The sequence below is a fragment of the Odontesthes bonariensis genome, chromosome 2, assembly GCF_027942865.1.
Source record: "Odontesthes bonariensis isolate fOdoBon6 chromosome 2, fOdoBon6.hap1, whole genome shotgun sequence".
NCBI classification, from domain to species: Eukaryota; Metazoa; Chordata; class Actinopteri; order Atheriniformes; family Atherinopsidae; genus Odontesthes; species Odontesthes bonariensis.
In genome coordinates this window covers 22,558,073-22,575,279 of record NC_134507.1, presented here as the reverse complement: position 1 = coordinate 22,575,279, position 17,207 = coordinate 22,558,073, and the positions used below count along the sequence as shown (strand labels likewise).

Here is a 17,207-nt window from a genome sequence, read left to right as displayed (position 1 = left end):
GTGGATATGGATTCCACAGCACATTACCACGACTGGATCCCCCTATCACGCCAAGCTAAAATCCTGGATCTGTTGACATCAGTGGAATCCGAACAAAGACATTTTGCATGCAAAGACATGCAGCTCTGTGATGTTAGATGTAAGCACAGTATGCTTCTGTCAGCACGCTCTCAGAGACGATATGCTGATGTGATGCTGATGCTGAGGTGCAGTGTTCACCATATTGGTTGAACACTCAAACAACAAAATAAAGCTGAAACTCTTGATACTGTGATTAGTTTTACAAATATTTGTTCATTTTTATGCATGTTTGGTGTAATCAGTCTTGAACTCACACTTATCTTCTTTGAGATTTTATTTGAATAGTATCAGAGCATTGGAGGAGCAAGTCAACACTAGCTGAAAGCGAAGGTCTCTGAGGCAGTTTGAGTCTGGTTAAATAGGTCCATGCCCGTTTAAAAAAGAAAGAAAAAGAAAGTTAACACAGAGTGTGAAAAACATTTGACTTTGGCACTGTCTTCACGTTTCTCCATCTGTTCCCTTCTGATCTACTTTACTGTAATTAAAGCACAGAAAAATAGAGAAAAATCTCTGTCGATGTAAATTTGCTTGAAGAAAGTTGCATGTCCCTTTGAGGACTTTACTGGCCTTTAAAACCTTTAAAACTGATTAAGGCTGCACTGCTATTATCAATGCTGCAGGAGGTTACCAATGATAGCTGCTCCCTTTGGCAGCCTTGCTCTGCAGCTGTCTCTGGACCTCAGGATAGTAACCGAGATCAGTTCTGGGTCAGACACTTAGAGAAAATGCCACCCTCTCTCCCTGGAGACGGGCTGATATCTGACAGAATACCAATAATTTCAACAAGTTTTCTGCCATACAAACAGATAGACACAGAAACAAAAGACCCAGATTTTCAATATTGTTCTTAGACAGGAGCAGAGGGGTATTAGACAGATATCTGAGCTAACATGGAGTTCAGATATCTGGAGTTATTAGATGTGCAAGTCACTCCCCCTAGTGGTTAAAAGTTGCCTGGCTGTTGTCAGTCAATGTTCACTTATCATTCATGTAATATATGAGGGTAGTTTCAGTAACATGGAGGTCTACACAGTCACTTTTCACAAGGAAGAAGCTGGCTGTCTTTCAAAAAAAGAATGAAAGTTCAAAATCTATATGCAACAGCATGTCTACAGCATTCTACCTTCCCCTCTAACTCTAGATTTATGTTTTCTATTGTGTATTGGGAGCAGAAATGGATTCAAGTGGAGTGTTAGAGGGCAACAAAGACATGAGAATTGTTGCTTTAATTCAGGAAATGGAGGAAGTGTTTTTTCCCCCTGTGGACAAGGGAGAACCGTTAATCGAGGAGACAACTTTGTCCCTCCCATATTCCCCCTGTTAATTAGTTTGTGTGTGCCTATCTCTCATTACAAGGTTTTTGCTTTCATGGTTCATGGGGTGCCTTATTTTTTCTTCTTTTTCAGCCTTTTTACTGTAAAGTGTTCAATGTTTTCTCCGTCTTCTTGTGCTCATATTTCTGTTTCATGATTTCTCTGTTGGCAAATTTCCCTTTCTGAAAAGACTCTCACAGACAAATTTGCTCAGTTGAAGATGGCTCAGACTCGTTGCCCTTTAATTGTGACGTCTGCGCCAGTATGGCAGATACTGCCAGCCTTGGCTTCCAGCTTTTATGAGGTAAAGATTAAACTGCCACACTAGTAAACATGACGTAAACTGAGCGTTTAGCAATAGCAACGGGACAAGTGAACAGTAAGTGTATTTCATGAAAACAGAAAGACGGTAATTGTAAACATGTATTTGAGACAAGTCTGTTAATTACAGAAGGATTACAGAAGAAGCGGCTGTAGTGTATAAAATTCAATTCACCATGTTTATATTGCACCATTTCACGACAGAAGTCATCTTAAGGCACTTTCACGAGAAACACAAAAGGAACAAACTCAAAGAAATGAAATTCAATTAAAAAAAGTTCACCCCTATCACCAAACCAGGATGTACTTTATATCAACTGTAGTTCAAAACTCTTTACAGTGACGTTAACGAGTTTAATCACTTCAGTGCCGTCTGAATACGATATAGTCCAACTCAACCAATTCAGTCCAAAAGTGATTACATTTGTTAAAAATCTAGAAATCTAAAAAATCTTAAAACTTCTGGGGAGATTCCAAAACTCGTTAGACCCCATTCAAAAAGATAATAATGATTTTTTTTTTAAAAAAGCCAAGGGGGATCTGAAAAGTGGCTAAATCTGGCAAAGTTAGTCTCCTCTCTTTACCCTGTGATGACGTCAGTTATAAATTTGTTTTCACTGCATGGGAAAAATGGATGTGTGATGTGAGAATGTGTAAAAAGTGAGAATGTGTGAGTTTAACACTCGCGAGCTCTGGATACTCTTTCGCCAAACTAACCAATAGTCATACCTTGTGCAAACATGTCACATGGTGAAGTAGATAAGTAACAGAAGAAAAACAACGTGGCGTTTCAAGCACTTCAGAAGCAGTGTTTTCTTAGGGAAGTAATCATTTAAATTCCGTTTTAAGGGGAACTTTGGTTTTTGTAGTCCTGCACAACTTTCAAATCTATAAAAAAAATGATAAAACACACAGAGGGAAATCATAACCTGAAAAAGTTTTGCTTCCTCAGTTGTGGCTGTTTCTTATGCTGTCACACCGTCACCATACAGCGTTTTAGTTTAATGTGCAAGATATGCTATCACTGCTTTAACTGGAACCACTTGAATTTTCCTTCATGCTGACTGACTCTTTCGTTCTGTGCCTCCAGCTGTCAACTCCTCACATGCATGAACTCCTGACCCCAGTTTGTGACAGACCAATCTGCGTCTCTCCCTGGATCCCCACTGTCTTGTGTCATCTGCCGCATGATGTGGTGTTGTGCCAGGTGGCCCCTCATGACCTCCCTGTGCTGTCACCAGTAAGTCAGGCACACACACACACACACACACACACACACACACACACACGCACATGCGCACGTCTCTAAACTCACGCATAACAATGATCCAGACCATCTGTCTAAAAAATATGTTATACAACAGCTCATTCTAACCAAGCTCTGACTGGTTGGTCCTTTTCACTGGTTGCTCTTCTGGTCATTTTGATTCTCTGCCACTTTGCGCTGTACTTTGTCTGAAAGATCAGATTTCATGCGCCATAATCAGAAATCTGACCAGTACAACCAGTACAATTCATACAACCCTCAAAACCAGTATTTATTCATTAAATTTTTGTTTGTGGCTGTTAAGGTTACACCTCGGTCTTTCTCTGGGATCAGTTGTTTTATTTTGGGCAACCTGTTTCCTGCTTTACTGGAACTAAACATTGAGTTGTTGTGGGTAGCTACAATGATCTAATGTTCGCAACCATGGTTAAATGAAGGTTAAACCAAGCCGACAGTCTGCTGCCTCCATAGCTCTTTGATGCTGTGAACAAAAGGTTAATGCACATTGAGTTGCCTGTGGTATGACATGCGCTATATAAATAAAGATTGATTGAATGATAATATCTGTGTGTGGCATGTAAAATTTCCATTGTTGCAATTGCTACATGCTGATTATTTAGCACGTTTGTAGGGTGTTGCGAGTATTGTTATATGCACAAATTCAACTGGCATCTGTCCAATAATCATAAAAACATCTACTTAAAAGCCACAAAAATCGTCTTGTCGGTGGGAAATGAGGTAAAGTGTGATTGAAGTCAAGAGGATTCATCCTCTCTATGCATGATTTTTTTCGGTGCAAAATATGCAGAAGCCCCAACTCTGTGGTCGTCTTCTTCATATAACTATCCACCTTTAAATAAACATTTAACTGGGATGATTTTTGCATGCATTACTCCATTGATCCTCCTGGTGGCACTCTCTACTGGCTGTATGGCCACACAGATTAAACACAGACAAACCTCTGTAAAACATTTCATTTTTGATGAGTTAAAGCCAGCATGCTCTCCTGAGAGTATATGCCCTGTAAGATGAAACAGCCCGGCAAGGAAGGTACTGCAAGATTAAGGAGGGGGGTGCGGAGAAAAAGTTTGCCAGCTTGACAGAAAGCCGCCGGAGTCTTCTAAATGGTGGTCTCCTGCCCACTCAACCCTTGTCTTGTCAATCCATCACAGAGCAAGGGGAGGAGAATGAGGAGTGGATAGAGTTTCTGACAGCTGGAAGATGATCCTTTAGTATTTCAGGAGCAGCAAAGCCAGGGTCTCTGTCAGTGTCACCTTCGTAACTTTGGACCACATAGTCTTAAACTAAATTGTGAGTTTCTGTAGTGTGTAGTTAAAATGTGATAATTTGTAAAATCCAAAGTAACTCTACAAAAATCAACATATATTAGTGATTATGAGGTTTTATGATGGCTTTGAATGAATATCTGTTTCTTTCCCCTTTTTAAATTTTTTTTTTTAATAGAAAATGACCGAAAAATTTAGAAAAGACATCCATGCAACCTAACTTAAGCACAGATATGTTACCCAAGAGATAGTTCACTACTAACTTTGTAGCTCCCTTGATTTCCTACTTTTGTCGTTACCTTGTTCAAATTTGAATTGAACTCTTTGATTTATGACCAACACATTTGCAACCAGTTCTCTCCGGCTTCCTCCCACCATCCAAAAACGTGCATGTCAGGTTAATTGATGACTCTAAATTGACCCGAGGAGTGAGTGTGCGCGTGCATGCTGGTTGGTCTCGTTTGTCTTTGTCTCGTATGTCCCTGTGATGGACTGACAGTCTGTGCAGGCTGTACCCGCCTTTCGTCCTATGGCTACTAGAATAGGCTCTGGCCCCTCTGCAACACTGAATTGGATTAAACTGGTATAGAAAATAGATGGATGGTGGATGGACATTTTGCAATGAGCTACAATGCAAGGTGCTGGCATGACTTTTAAGTTCAATATCTTGCTTAAAAACCCTGCTTAATGTTTTCAAGATCACGTATAAAACATTAGAAATATGTCAATTTGATAACATTGGACGTGCCAATGTCAGATTTATTCAAATCATTTGCTAAAACACATGTTAAATAGCAGATATTTGTGTAATTGTTTTTATTATTTTGGCTGCTGTGAAATGGCAGCGTCAGTAAGTAAATATTGATTTCATGCTATCTGGGCTGGCCAGATTCCTACGACAAGTTCATAAATATGCCTTGTTGAACCTTGTTGCTGTTCTTCCAAAATTCATTTTCTTCTTTCGTATCTAAATATTCATGTAAAAAGTTGTATTTTCTTGAAAAAATGTGTGGCTTTGAATACGTAATTTTGTTCAAGAAAGCCTTTCCTGCATTAAGTGTTAGGCAATCTCTAAGTGACATTGAGATCACATTTCTTTTCCTAGTACTGACACCCACTTACTGTACTGTACCATAAATCAGTGCATGAAATTAATTTTCTATTTACCAAGCCAAAAAAAGGCCTCATAAAATAAGAAAAAGGCTCTTACTGTTTGATGATGATGGCTTACAAAGTATTTTCAGGACAGCGACGAAGGCACACAGACACATCTTAGCTCTTGCCCAGCAGAGCGTCTTCAGACCGAGTAAGTCACTTATTCGTCATCATGAATAAATCACACTCACTGCTACTCCCATCTACTCTGCAGCACTTCCTTTTCCAAAACACACAAACAAGCACACGTGCAAACACACATGAGGGTTGCTCCTTTTACACACACATCAAATTCCCCTCTGTGGTCAAGCAGAAAGTATATTTTTCAAGTGCAGTGCATTGCCTCAAAAGTTGCAAAAAAAAGGTCCTCTTAAAAAGGGAACTCTCTTAAGATTATTTTTTAATGCTTTCTCTACTTTTGGTATTAAGCTTTCATCATTCTGGGCCTATAAAATGCAGGTATACAGACGTGTTACATACAAAAGGATCTAGGCTATAGCAGTTGTGACTTTTTGTCGGTGCCTTTGTGTCCTCTCAGACTGTTCAAGAAAGAGCATAATCCCTTGCTCCCTGTACTCTTCAAGAAGTCATTTGTCGCTTTCCATTTTTTTACTGTCCCTCCTCCCTGTCCTCCCTGTTCTCCCTCTTAGCGGTAAAACAGAGTTCATGTCGCCTTTCATTTCCCTGAGGCACACTGACGGCTACACCCAGAGACCCTGACGCCCACACACAGCAAGACAAAGTGACTGCTCCTTTTATGCCACTTTGTTTATGTTGTACTTTCCCATCTTAGACAGCGAATCTCCCTTATTTGTTATCCATTTTTTTCTCTTTCAACCACCCTCTGTGTTCGTTTTTTTAAGCTGTGTGTATGCCTCTTTAATATGTAGACATTTCCCACCAATTCTCAATTCTCATTCTTACGTTACATCAGCTTTCCCGCTTTGGGGGAAAAAGCCTGTTTATCTTCCCACAGGTCAAGTCAACGAGAGTTTGCTTCTTCATTGAAGGAAATGGACTTGTAGCTGAGGCATTGATTTCCTCGCAGCATTATGGGAGGGAGATGGCAGTGAGGTGAAGCCTAAGAGCCGTGCGGTCGATACACATTCTCATCACAAAGCCGGATGCTTCCCTGAGAGGTTTCAGTGCCCTGGCACGGATGGTAATTGCCATTGGTTGACTCTATTAATTGAATAGTATGAAGCAACATAAGAACAATGACAGGAATTATTTGATTTTCATCTGGTATTTACTGAATAATTTGAAGTATGCAGTACAGGAAATGGCAGTGGAAATATTTGATGTGGCACTTTAGTTGGAGTGGCAGCCTGTGAGGATAACAGTAACGACATTATCATTGATAGTAAGTGTGGTAACAGTGGTAATAATGATAATACAGATTATCTTAGCCTTATTTTGGATCAGCTGTCATGTTCCTCCAGATTACAAAAACAAAAAAAGAGAGATATTTTTCTCACTAGCAGTGTGGCTCTGTTAAAAGTATAGTTAAAGATGACACACTTTCATCACATTTTAAGAAAGGTTGCTTTTTACTTCCAAATCTAACCGTTCAATATTTTAAAAAAAAAGGAAAATATCCTCAAGTGAGTGTATTGGCTCCCTGCATGATCAGTATTTAGTAGGTGACAAGTATCACAGCTTGTGAACACTTTTTGTAGCAGCTTGGAGTCTTTTAAGTTATTTTCCCCGTTCCTCCTGCAAACACTGAGTTGTATCCACAGATTTTTTTATGATATGTAGGTGTGGAGACTGTGAGGGCTGTGGCAAAACCTACAGCTTGCACTTCGTAAGTCCACTTTTAAATTTGAGGTGTGTTTATGAGCATTATCCTTTTGGATAAACTATGCTTTTTCATCTTCAGCCTCTTTACTTCTACCTGTTTTTAAACCCATATTACAGTGGCTTTATGTTCGACAGACTGATATGAGAGTTAAGTCTCTTCCCACTGCTCGGACATGAAGTGAATAAATCAAATGTTACATTATGTAATTAATTTACATGGTTTATTCCAAAGCAACCTACAAGTGGTTGTACAAATGTTGTATTTTATATTAGCCTGTCATCCTTTATTTGATTTTAATATGTTATTGTCTTAAGTTGTTTTTGTCATACTCAGGTAGCCTTAATATAATTTTCAGAAGAATTATTCATGTTTTAGCAAAGATCATAATCTGTACTGTCTTCTGAGCATATGGTACTGTATATGGCTATAGCAAATATTTCAGTTTCCCAGGTCTTCACAGCCACCTTCTGAGGCGCCTGAAAGTATACAGGAATGTAGCAAGATACTGCAAAAAAAAAGTCTCCTGTCTCTGTCAAACACTCCCCTTTGCCAACTTTTTGTCCATCTTAGGGAGCAGTTTTTCTCAACCCACCATAGTAACATGCACCAGCTCAGCCCCATCTCACAACACCAAGAATAAGCTACAGAAAAGAGCCCCAACTCCTCCTGAATGGACAAATAATACCACTGGCCGACCTCCGTGGATTCACAGATATGAACATTTTCTTTTCCTGCAAAGGTGATACGGACTGATATTAACCGACTGAACGGAAAGATCCTGAGAAAATCTGACTTCAGTTGAAGTAAATTACGGAGCATTGCCGAACATGAGGGGAGGAATCTGCTCTCTGCTTTTCCTGGGGATTGGTGTGATCTTGCTCTGTGGTCTTGGCTGCTTGTGTGAGCACAAATCAATGGGTGCCAGCGTGAACACAGACAAGAAAGGAAGGCCCAGGTCACCTCACCTCATCTTTGTCATGGTGGACGACCAGGGTTACGGAGACATAGGCTACCATGGCTCTGACATCCACACGCCCATGTTGGACCAGCTGGCTGAAGAGGGGGTCAAACTTGAGAATTATTACGTCCAACCTATCTGCTCACCCTCTCGCAGTCAGCTCATGACAGGGCGGTGAGTTTGTATTTGTTCTCATCTGATTTAATTATTAAGTATTCAATGAGCTTCTTGTGTGGTGGTTTACCACCGAATGCCAGAAAAATAATAGATGATATGGCAAGTTTATGGAATAAAATCCTGTATTAAACAAAGAATAAAGTAAGTAATCATGACATCAGCCACAACTTTATGTCTTTTTTTGTGTATACTGCTGTATCACACGTCTTTAAAGGGCGAATTCACAGCAAAACTGAAAAACAAAATCATGAGTGTTGGCAGATCACATGGCATTTGAATCTCTTTTCTTCCATTTCATGTTTATTCTTTGACGTTACGGACACAGTGACCCAGCACTGACGTATGGCTTGGCTTGAATTGGACTGTATCTTTAAAGTATCTTTAGATGACATTTGTTGTGATTTGGGGCTTAATAAATAAATATAAACAAAATAAATCAAATAAATATATTTTGCTGCATATTTGGCAAGTTGACACAAACTGGGTACAGCAAAAAACAACGTTACAGTAAAATCACTGAATGTCTTGACTAACTAAAGGAGAACATCCAGTGCTGCCAATCATCATTCATCTTTAATCATGAGTGAATTTTTATTATAATACATGTATAATATAATACTTTATCTCCCAATGGTGCCAGCTACCAAATTCACACTGGACTCCAGCATTCAATCATCAGACCACGTCAACCTCTCTGCCTGCCCCCAGACATCCCCACCCTACCTGAACGTCTGGCTGAAGCTGGATACGCCACACACATGGTGGGTAAGTGGCACCTGGGATTCTGCAGGCCGAACTGCCTGCCCACAGGACGAGGCTTTCATAGTTTCCTGGGAACTCTTACTGGCAGCGGAGACCACTTCTCCTATCAGAGCTGTGATGGAGCTGAAGCTTGTGGATTTGACTTGCATGATGGGAACAGACCAGCCTGGGAAATGAGCGGGAACTACTCCACTCTACTCTACATAGAGAGGTGAGAATAAACTAATTCACGCATACAGAGAGAAAAACTTAAATTTCCTTAAAATTTTGCAATCTTCCCTTTATCGAACCAGAGTGAAGCAGATCCTGAGGAACCATGACCCCCACACACCACTCTTCCTCTATCTGTCGCTTCAGGCTGCACATACACCCTTGCAGGTACCAGACCAATTTCTGCAACACTATGATTCGCAGAGCAATCGTCAAAGGCGCCACTATGCAGCAATGCTGAGCTGCCTGGATGCTGGGGTTGGACAAGTTGTCAAGGAACTGAAGACCAGTGGGCTCTATCAAAACTCAGTGCTGATCTATTCATCTGATAATGGTGGGCAGCCACTTTCAGGGGGGAGCAACTGGCCTCTGAGAGGAGGCAAAGGAACCTACTGGGAAGGGGGCATCCGGGCTGTTGGCTTTGTCCATAGTCCCCTCTTGAAGAGGAAGGCAGTTGTTAGCAGAGCACTTATCCATGTCTCGGACTGGTATCCCACGTTGCTAAGGCTTGCTGGGGCCCCGCAGAACCACCATGGCCTTGATGGTCATAATGTTTGGGGTAGCATCAGCGAGGGTCTACCCTGTCCTCGCACTGAAATCCTTTTCAACATCGACCCAGTGTCCAGGAAACCCGGGGAGCCATATGACAAGGCATTGATGCTCAATGGCTTTGGTATCTGGGACACAGCCATAAGGGCCGCGTTAAGGGTTGGCGACTTGAAGCTGTTGACAGGAAATGTGGGTGATGGGGACTGGATACCACCACAGGCTCTCCCCGATGCTCCAGAAAGATGGCAGAAACTTGAGAAGCGGCGCAGTGAGCTTGGAAAGTCAGTGTGGCTGTTTAATGTCAGCGCCGACCCGTATGAAAGGTCAGACCTTGCAGAGGCTCGGCCAGAGGTGGTGAAGCATCTGATGCTTAGGCTGGCGGAGTACAACCAGACAGCTGTGATGCCCAGGAACCCACCAGATGATCCAATGGCTGACCCAGAGCTCCATGGTGGGGTATGGAGCCCATGGCTGGGCCTTGAGGGGCAGGAGGGAAATAATGAAGAGAATGATGGTAGGAAAGGAAGGATTTTTAAGATTAAGCACTGCAAATTATGCAAATTAAAAGCCCTCTTCAAGAAGGTGGGTTCTCGGCTGCAGAGGAACACACTGTTCTAAATTTTTCCCTTTATCAACATTAGTCGGACTAAAGGATGATATTGCTTGACATTAACAAGGTGTTACCTGCATTCATATGTCTATTACAAATGACTACACTCAAAGATTGGTCATTCTGCTTCATCTGAGAGACGCTTGCATTTAATCCAGGAAACAGTGAATAAAGAGGAGTGAAAAACAAAAATACAGACCAGCAGAAAAGCACACAAATCAAATTGACAAGTTAAACTCTATCAAATTCTGAAGGTCGGCAGCTGAACGGCAGCCTGGTGGACAGAGCAGAAAGGGCTGCGTGGCTGACTGAGCAAACTCACTCGCTCGCTGTCCTGCAGCCAAACTGCAGCAGAGAGACGGTTGACTGTCACTGGACTGCACAGAGAGCAGTGTGTGTCACAGTGTATTTATGCCAGTGTTCAGGAATAGTTAGATAAATACAGACAGAGATAGGAGGCGAGGCCTGAAGTGACCTCTCAGTGTCTCATTTCCTAATCATCTTAGAGGACACCATAAGGATGACACAAAGACACCCACTGGGGGGAGCGCTCATCAAATGCCACCTCATTTTTTGTTTTTAGGCCTATACAAATTCACCTCTGCTTCTAGTACTCTGTTTTGGCCTAGAAGACCTCTGACCATCACACAATGTCTAGTCTCTGCAGCAGTAGTAACCAATAAAAGCCCAGTTGTTGATACCATTAGCTTCTTCTGGGCCTTCATGTGCTTTAAACTAATTCACTGTGTAATTACATGTACAGAGTGTGATTAAATTAATCTGAATAAAATCATTAATCAAAACAATCGACGTTGGTGTATCATTACAACAAACAATCTGTGCAGAAAGTCTGTTGGTCATACAGGAAAATTCTGCTTTTCTTTACAGAAATATAATGTTTAGATTTTTTTTTAAATATACATGACTTTGATGAAAATACTGTATTATGACAGTTAAACTAAATTGATTGAAATTGAACTATTGTGAATCGTTTATTATGTTAATTTTTGGTAAGCAGCTTACCTTAAAAAGGCAAAAGTATTTGTCTACAGGGAAGCATACAAATCAGAATGATCACCCATTTATTTAAGTCTAAATAGATATTTATCTTTTGTGAAAAACTCTTATCTTCCCTGTTGTTGCAGTGAAGCTGACCTGATTTCTGTCTCACTCACCATTTACTCTGCAGCTTGCTGTTGGTCAAGTTGCATTGTGGGTAGTACATGTAACAAGAGTTCGGAGTTCACAATTTGAGTACACTGCTAAGACGGATTTCTATTTCCAGCAAAGGAGAACAGCAGTTGATAAATAAGTATTAACTGAAGGACTGTGACAGGTCACAAACTCCTGACTTCCTACTCGAAGTCTGCTCTGCCATAGACCCATTCATCATCTCCATCTCATTACATAATAGGCTAATGGAAGAGGTGACTTGTGAGGAGCAGAATGATCCAGTATGTACTTAATTCCTCGGGAAACTGATCTGGGATAATACGGCATATTTTGGACTGATGCCGTCTGATTCAGTGTGATGTGTCGGCCGGGCTCGGCCTGCTGGTGTGTCTGCCGCTGTGATGTAACATGATAGGAGCAGATCAGAGGTGGTGCTGTTGGTCTCAAGCAGCATGTTACACAGTAAACATCTCCAACGTTGTTAATGTGCAGCAGCTCGCTCCTTGACCCCAGCCATTAGGTGTGTGTCATAAACAGAGTGAAGATTTGGTGTTTCTGGGTGTGAATGTTAGCGACAATCCCACACACAGCAGCAACAGGGCTGCAGCTTTTTCCCCAGTGGCCTGATAATGAATATTCAGATGTCCTTCTCCACCGTCACTCCTGCCTCTGGTAAATTCTCACACTTCCCTCCTCCCCCACCTGCTCCCTCCTCCCTTCTTTTATCCCTCAGCTCCTTGCTCATTTTCTCCGCAAACCACCCTCCTCATTTTTCCTCACTATGCACTGCATCCTACTCACTTGTTTGTGCTCATTTGGAAGATCGAGTTGGAAGTATCAGCGTCCTTTTGCTCTGAGCTCTGCGGCGTGCAGTTAAATAAAAAGAGTGGAGGAGGGAGGAGAGAGCTCCCTAGAGGCTGCTGGAGGCTGTCGTGTCTTGAAGTGCTTGAAGATCAGATTAAAAAGTCTTGTTTTATGAAAAACCTTCACTGCTTATATCACACTCTCTGACCACTTTCAGCAACAATAAAGATAAAGGATGAGGTTAGATATAATCTCTTCTTTCTAACATTGTGTCAGACCGAAACTGTTCCTACTGAAGATATAGATGTTAAAAAAGGGTCACATTATGTAAAACTGCATTAAAAAAGCATTTAATAACTTGTAAAACAAGCTTAGGATTGTAATTTTGATGAAATATTTGTTGAATAAAAGTAAAAATTGGATTTGTTCTGGGCTTTATTTTTTAATTTTTTTTTACATTTTTTATACATCCGGACTTTGTATATGCATATGACCACTGCATGTGTAAATTGTGAGTAGGAGCATGACACAAGGTGGAGTTACATGGTTTATTCACAAGTTTTTAAAGTTATTAGAGAACAATGGAGCTCAGTGGTGCAGAGGTAATCAGATTTATATCAGATTTAGCAAAACAGTCAAAAATGTTTAGGGGGATTCATCTATTTGATAAAACAAACTTTTATTCAGTATTTTTTTTCTTTCTAAACTGTTTACTTGGCAGTTTATTATGCATTTCTGTTTAATGAAACAAAAAGGTCTCGAGGCCATGATATTTATGAAAATAAAGTTATATAGTTAAAATGGTTTTCAAGTGCAGACTTCAGTTTTAGGGTCTTCTCATCCAGAGAGGATTTTGGGTTCAGGAGTTGCAGCTCTTTCATATAAAGAACATGAAGTGAGAAACGAACATGACTTGATATAATGCATAACCTTAATTGCAGCTGTCTTCTGTTGTTTGTTCTTGGGTTTTATCTGCCTTCAGTTTTGTTTTCAACAATGAAAATGTAATTTTTGACTTTTCTTTTCAAAAACTCCTGTATTGCATTCAGTGTGTTTTTGGTCATTCACCATCTAAACGTTGAAATGCCATCCATTCAACTTTGCCACATTTGGCTGAATCTGAGTAGAGTGTATTCTCCCTATTCTATCCAAATTTTATTCTTCTTCTGTCTTCTGTTACATCGTTATGAATGATGTTCTGAATGATGTTGTACACTTCAGATTGTGAGCTGAGATGTTTTGTTTTAGCAGCCAAAAGATGGCCTGTTTCAATTGTATTTAGATCTCCTTTGACTGCATGTTCTGGGCTCACATGATCAACTTCCAAATGCAAATGTCACATTTTAATTTGTGATTAAATAACAAAGGAGTAGCTCTCACCTGTCCATCATACAGCTTTTGAATAAAATGTCTAACTCTATCATAAGTGTCTGAGAAATAGGGCTTTCTATGTTTAAAAGCTGGAATTCCTAAATCCTTCCTCCCATTTGAAGTGAATACCCTGAAATTAAAACTGAATGTTTGTACTTCAAGGCCATACTCATCATTAAGTTGTCTGAACAGCTAAATTAACAAAGATTTGTGTCAGCATCTAAATATTTTCAGGGCACAGAACCACAGTAAAAACATAATAATGGAAATGAACAAAACACAGAGCCTAATCACCATGGTGTTTACAGCCAAAGTGATATTACTCTATTCACAGCCGACAGTGCTTTGGTTTTTTACTGTTTGTGTAGAGCATGTAAACGTCCATTTTTTGCTCTTTGTAGCTCAGAATCTGCATCTTATGTGAAGAGTCTGCACGCAGTGACACAAGCCCTGAAGCAAGGTCACGATGATCCTTTTGGAGACTATTTCAACGGCGATGGTGCAGGTACTGACACATCTACAACAGCAAGAGAAATTATGTTTAGAATACTAGTTTGCTAATTCGCCGAGCATTTTATGGCACATCCCATTTTATTTGGCTGCGTGATGAGATCATAAAAGCTAGACAGTTTCAACCAGGGGTTTTCAAAGCCCGTAGCAGCAGGCTTGTATACCTATGGTCTTGGTAACAAAGAGGTAATACACAAGCTCTGCACAGTCACCAGCTAAAATAATTTTTCTTCCTTTCTCTTTATTTAATGTGTGCTTTCTATTCTCAAAGAGTAACCCCCTTTACAGAGTTCATCACTTATATGACACCATTCCAAGGTATTTTGACGGGGAGGTTATCACATATACATATGTACACACATAGAGAAAACCTCACACCGTCTTAATGCCAGAGATGATGTTTTTGATGTGCCTTGTGTGTGGGACTCTGGTGAAGACAATCGTTAGATGCCCACACATTTGATTCCCAGTATACCGTGATGGCCCGCAGAAATGAGGCACTGTCAGAGGATATAAATCACGTAGGAGGTGTCACGCCAACACACATCCAAAAACACGTTTCTATCCAGTGCGTGGGAGGGAGCTATCCACCGTTGGATAATCAGCTGAATGTGAGGCTAACTTCAGATCTTAAGATCCATTGTTGAACTTTGTGAAGTTAAATACAATGGGTGCCTGATTCTGTCTTAAAAAAGAGCTTTTATTTTCATGTGAAACACTCTGTGTTCCAGATATGGCCGATGTTATATACACTGAAAGTGCATAAATGCATTCCTTTCTGGGACCTGATTCGGTGAGAGTGATGTCACAACTGAAAAGGGACAAGTTGAAAGGAGCTTCTAAGCATTGTAAATTGCAGCCCATTAAGCACCAAAGTCCTTAATGTACTATTAAATGTTCACTACTGATGAAGTGACGATCCTGTAATTGACAAGAAAAGGTAATAGATTCGCTTTAATGAACTGTCTACAGCAGATTGATCCCAATAAGGCTGTAAAGTTTAAAAGATTTACTGACTGGCAGTTCTCAGCTCTGCAGCCGAAAGGAAGGTTTGACTCGAGGGTGTGTATTGACATTTAAAGCCTCAAAATCATGAAAGTCGTGTGATGTTACAGCTTGAGGGAGGAGAGGTACGTAGACCAGCTATGAGTCAAGTTGAAAACATTCTTTTTGAATGAGTCACTCCTCTTTGGCCTCTGTGGCTGCACAACACTGCTGTTACAGTATTTTGACTGTGAGGAGGTTTGTGGAGCTGAGAAAAACTCTGAAAGGCGGCTTTAAACACCTTGATCTGTCCTGCTGCCGTACCACGGCAAGACTTTATCATTGCATATTAAATTACAGACACATCTGATCAAAAATTTATTTTCAGAAAGGTATTGATTTGGGATTATGTTAAATTGGGGGAAGGTCGTAGGAAGTGGTCGTGTAGTGGACTTCATTGATTGATACACTGATTTTATGATGTGGTTACGGTCTGGTTTGGGTTCACTTAAGGTGTATTCATCCGTCCATCCATTTTCAATATATTCAAATCCAATTCAGGGTTACGGGGAGACTTAGTCCTATTTAGCGTCTTAAGACCCCAATTAAAGTTTAAAGATTTGTTTTAATTTTTTTATTTCTCTTGAATTTTTGGGATGAGTAGAACCTGGTAAGTAAAAAACCTAAGAATTGACTTTGAACAGGAAGCTTGAACAGGTCCTCATATGGAGACCGGGGTCTCTTTTATGAGACGTTTGGTCTCAGGAGGTTAGAGAAAGCTCAGTGTTGGTTTGTTTTTTAGGAGGAAGAGTCTTTCTTTAGCTTGGTGTTCAACACTACATCTCTGCTTATAAAGTCAACGAAGCTAAACAATCAACGAGTCAGAAATGATTCCAAGGAAATTATCAGGGAATTATTCAGAAATGTAGGAGCCCTTGAATAAAGACTGACTGTAAATCTTAAGGTTAGTTAAGTTTGGTTGTTATTAGGGTTTAGGTTAGTCTTTAGTTGTTTGTTTGAATTGTTACTCTCTTTTTTGGTCTTTGTTGTTCTTACTACAGTTAGTCTTGTCTTGTCTAATTTCTGTTTAGTTTCTTGTTCCATATTCTCAGCCACAGTTTTCCTCAGATCCCTCGTGTCTGGTCATTAGCTCCACTGCCTCACCTGTCTATCATTCTCAGCTGCAATCACTCACTAATCAGTTCCCCCACAGTATTTTAGTGCCCTGTTGTCTCTCATTTATTGTCAGATCCTTGGTGTTTCTGTTCTTTGGACCTTTCTTCTGCTTTTGTTTACCAGTAGTAGTTCTTGGTTATCTGGCTTTGTTGTGCTTTTTGTTTCTGGCTTCTAATAAATTATCCAGTCTAGTTTTCCATCTGCCTCCAGACTGCTGATCTGAATTTGGTTTCTCTCCTCTCCACCACCACCAAGCATAACAGTATCACGTTCCAAAAACCTCTCGCACACACAAGTTATATTCTGCCAGTGCAGATTTTGTTCCAGATTAAACAAATCGGGCCTAAACACTGAAAATCTGTCTAACCTGCTTTTTCTTTCTGAGGTTCATCACTCCTGTGGCTGCCACGTTGAGTAATAATAAAATAATTGTGAAACGTCCTTGGGTACAACAAAATCTATCAACTTTTTGCAAGCTTTATTTTTTCAGATTTAATGCCAGGTAGTTTCCCTTTTGCAGCCCTCTTGCACAGATGAAGCAATCATGTTTGGGGGGCAACCATTTTTAGAGAAATTTCTGAGTATTTATAGAGATTACGGGGGGTTTTCAAGCTTAATTTTAAAGGGTCGTGAGCCAGAAAAATTTGGATGTGCTGCTCTAAACTCCAATGTTACTGCCCACCCTTCAACCTGCCA

At 40.4% G+C, this 17,207-nt stretch overlaps 1 protein-coding gene across 1 annotated transcript; it reads left to right on the top strand.

Moving 5' to 3' along the window:
* The first annotated feature begins 2,905 nt into the window (after window positions 1-2,905).
* LOC142398938 (arylsulfatase I) lies at window positions 2,906-10,501 on the top strand. The gene is made up of 4 exons (XM_075483197.1): window positions 2,906-2,955; window positions 8,111-8,359; window positions 9,003-9,335; window positions 9,418-10,501. The coding sequence occupies exons 1-4, from the start codon at window positions 2,906-2,908 to the stop codon at window positions 10,499-10,501; spliced, it is 1,716 nt and encodes a 571-aa protein (XP_075339312.1).
* Window positions 10,502-17,207: the final 6,706 nt, after the last annotated feature.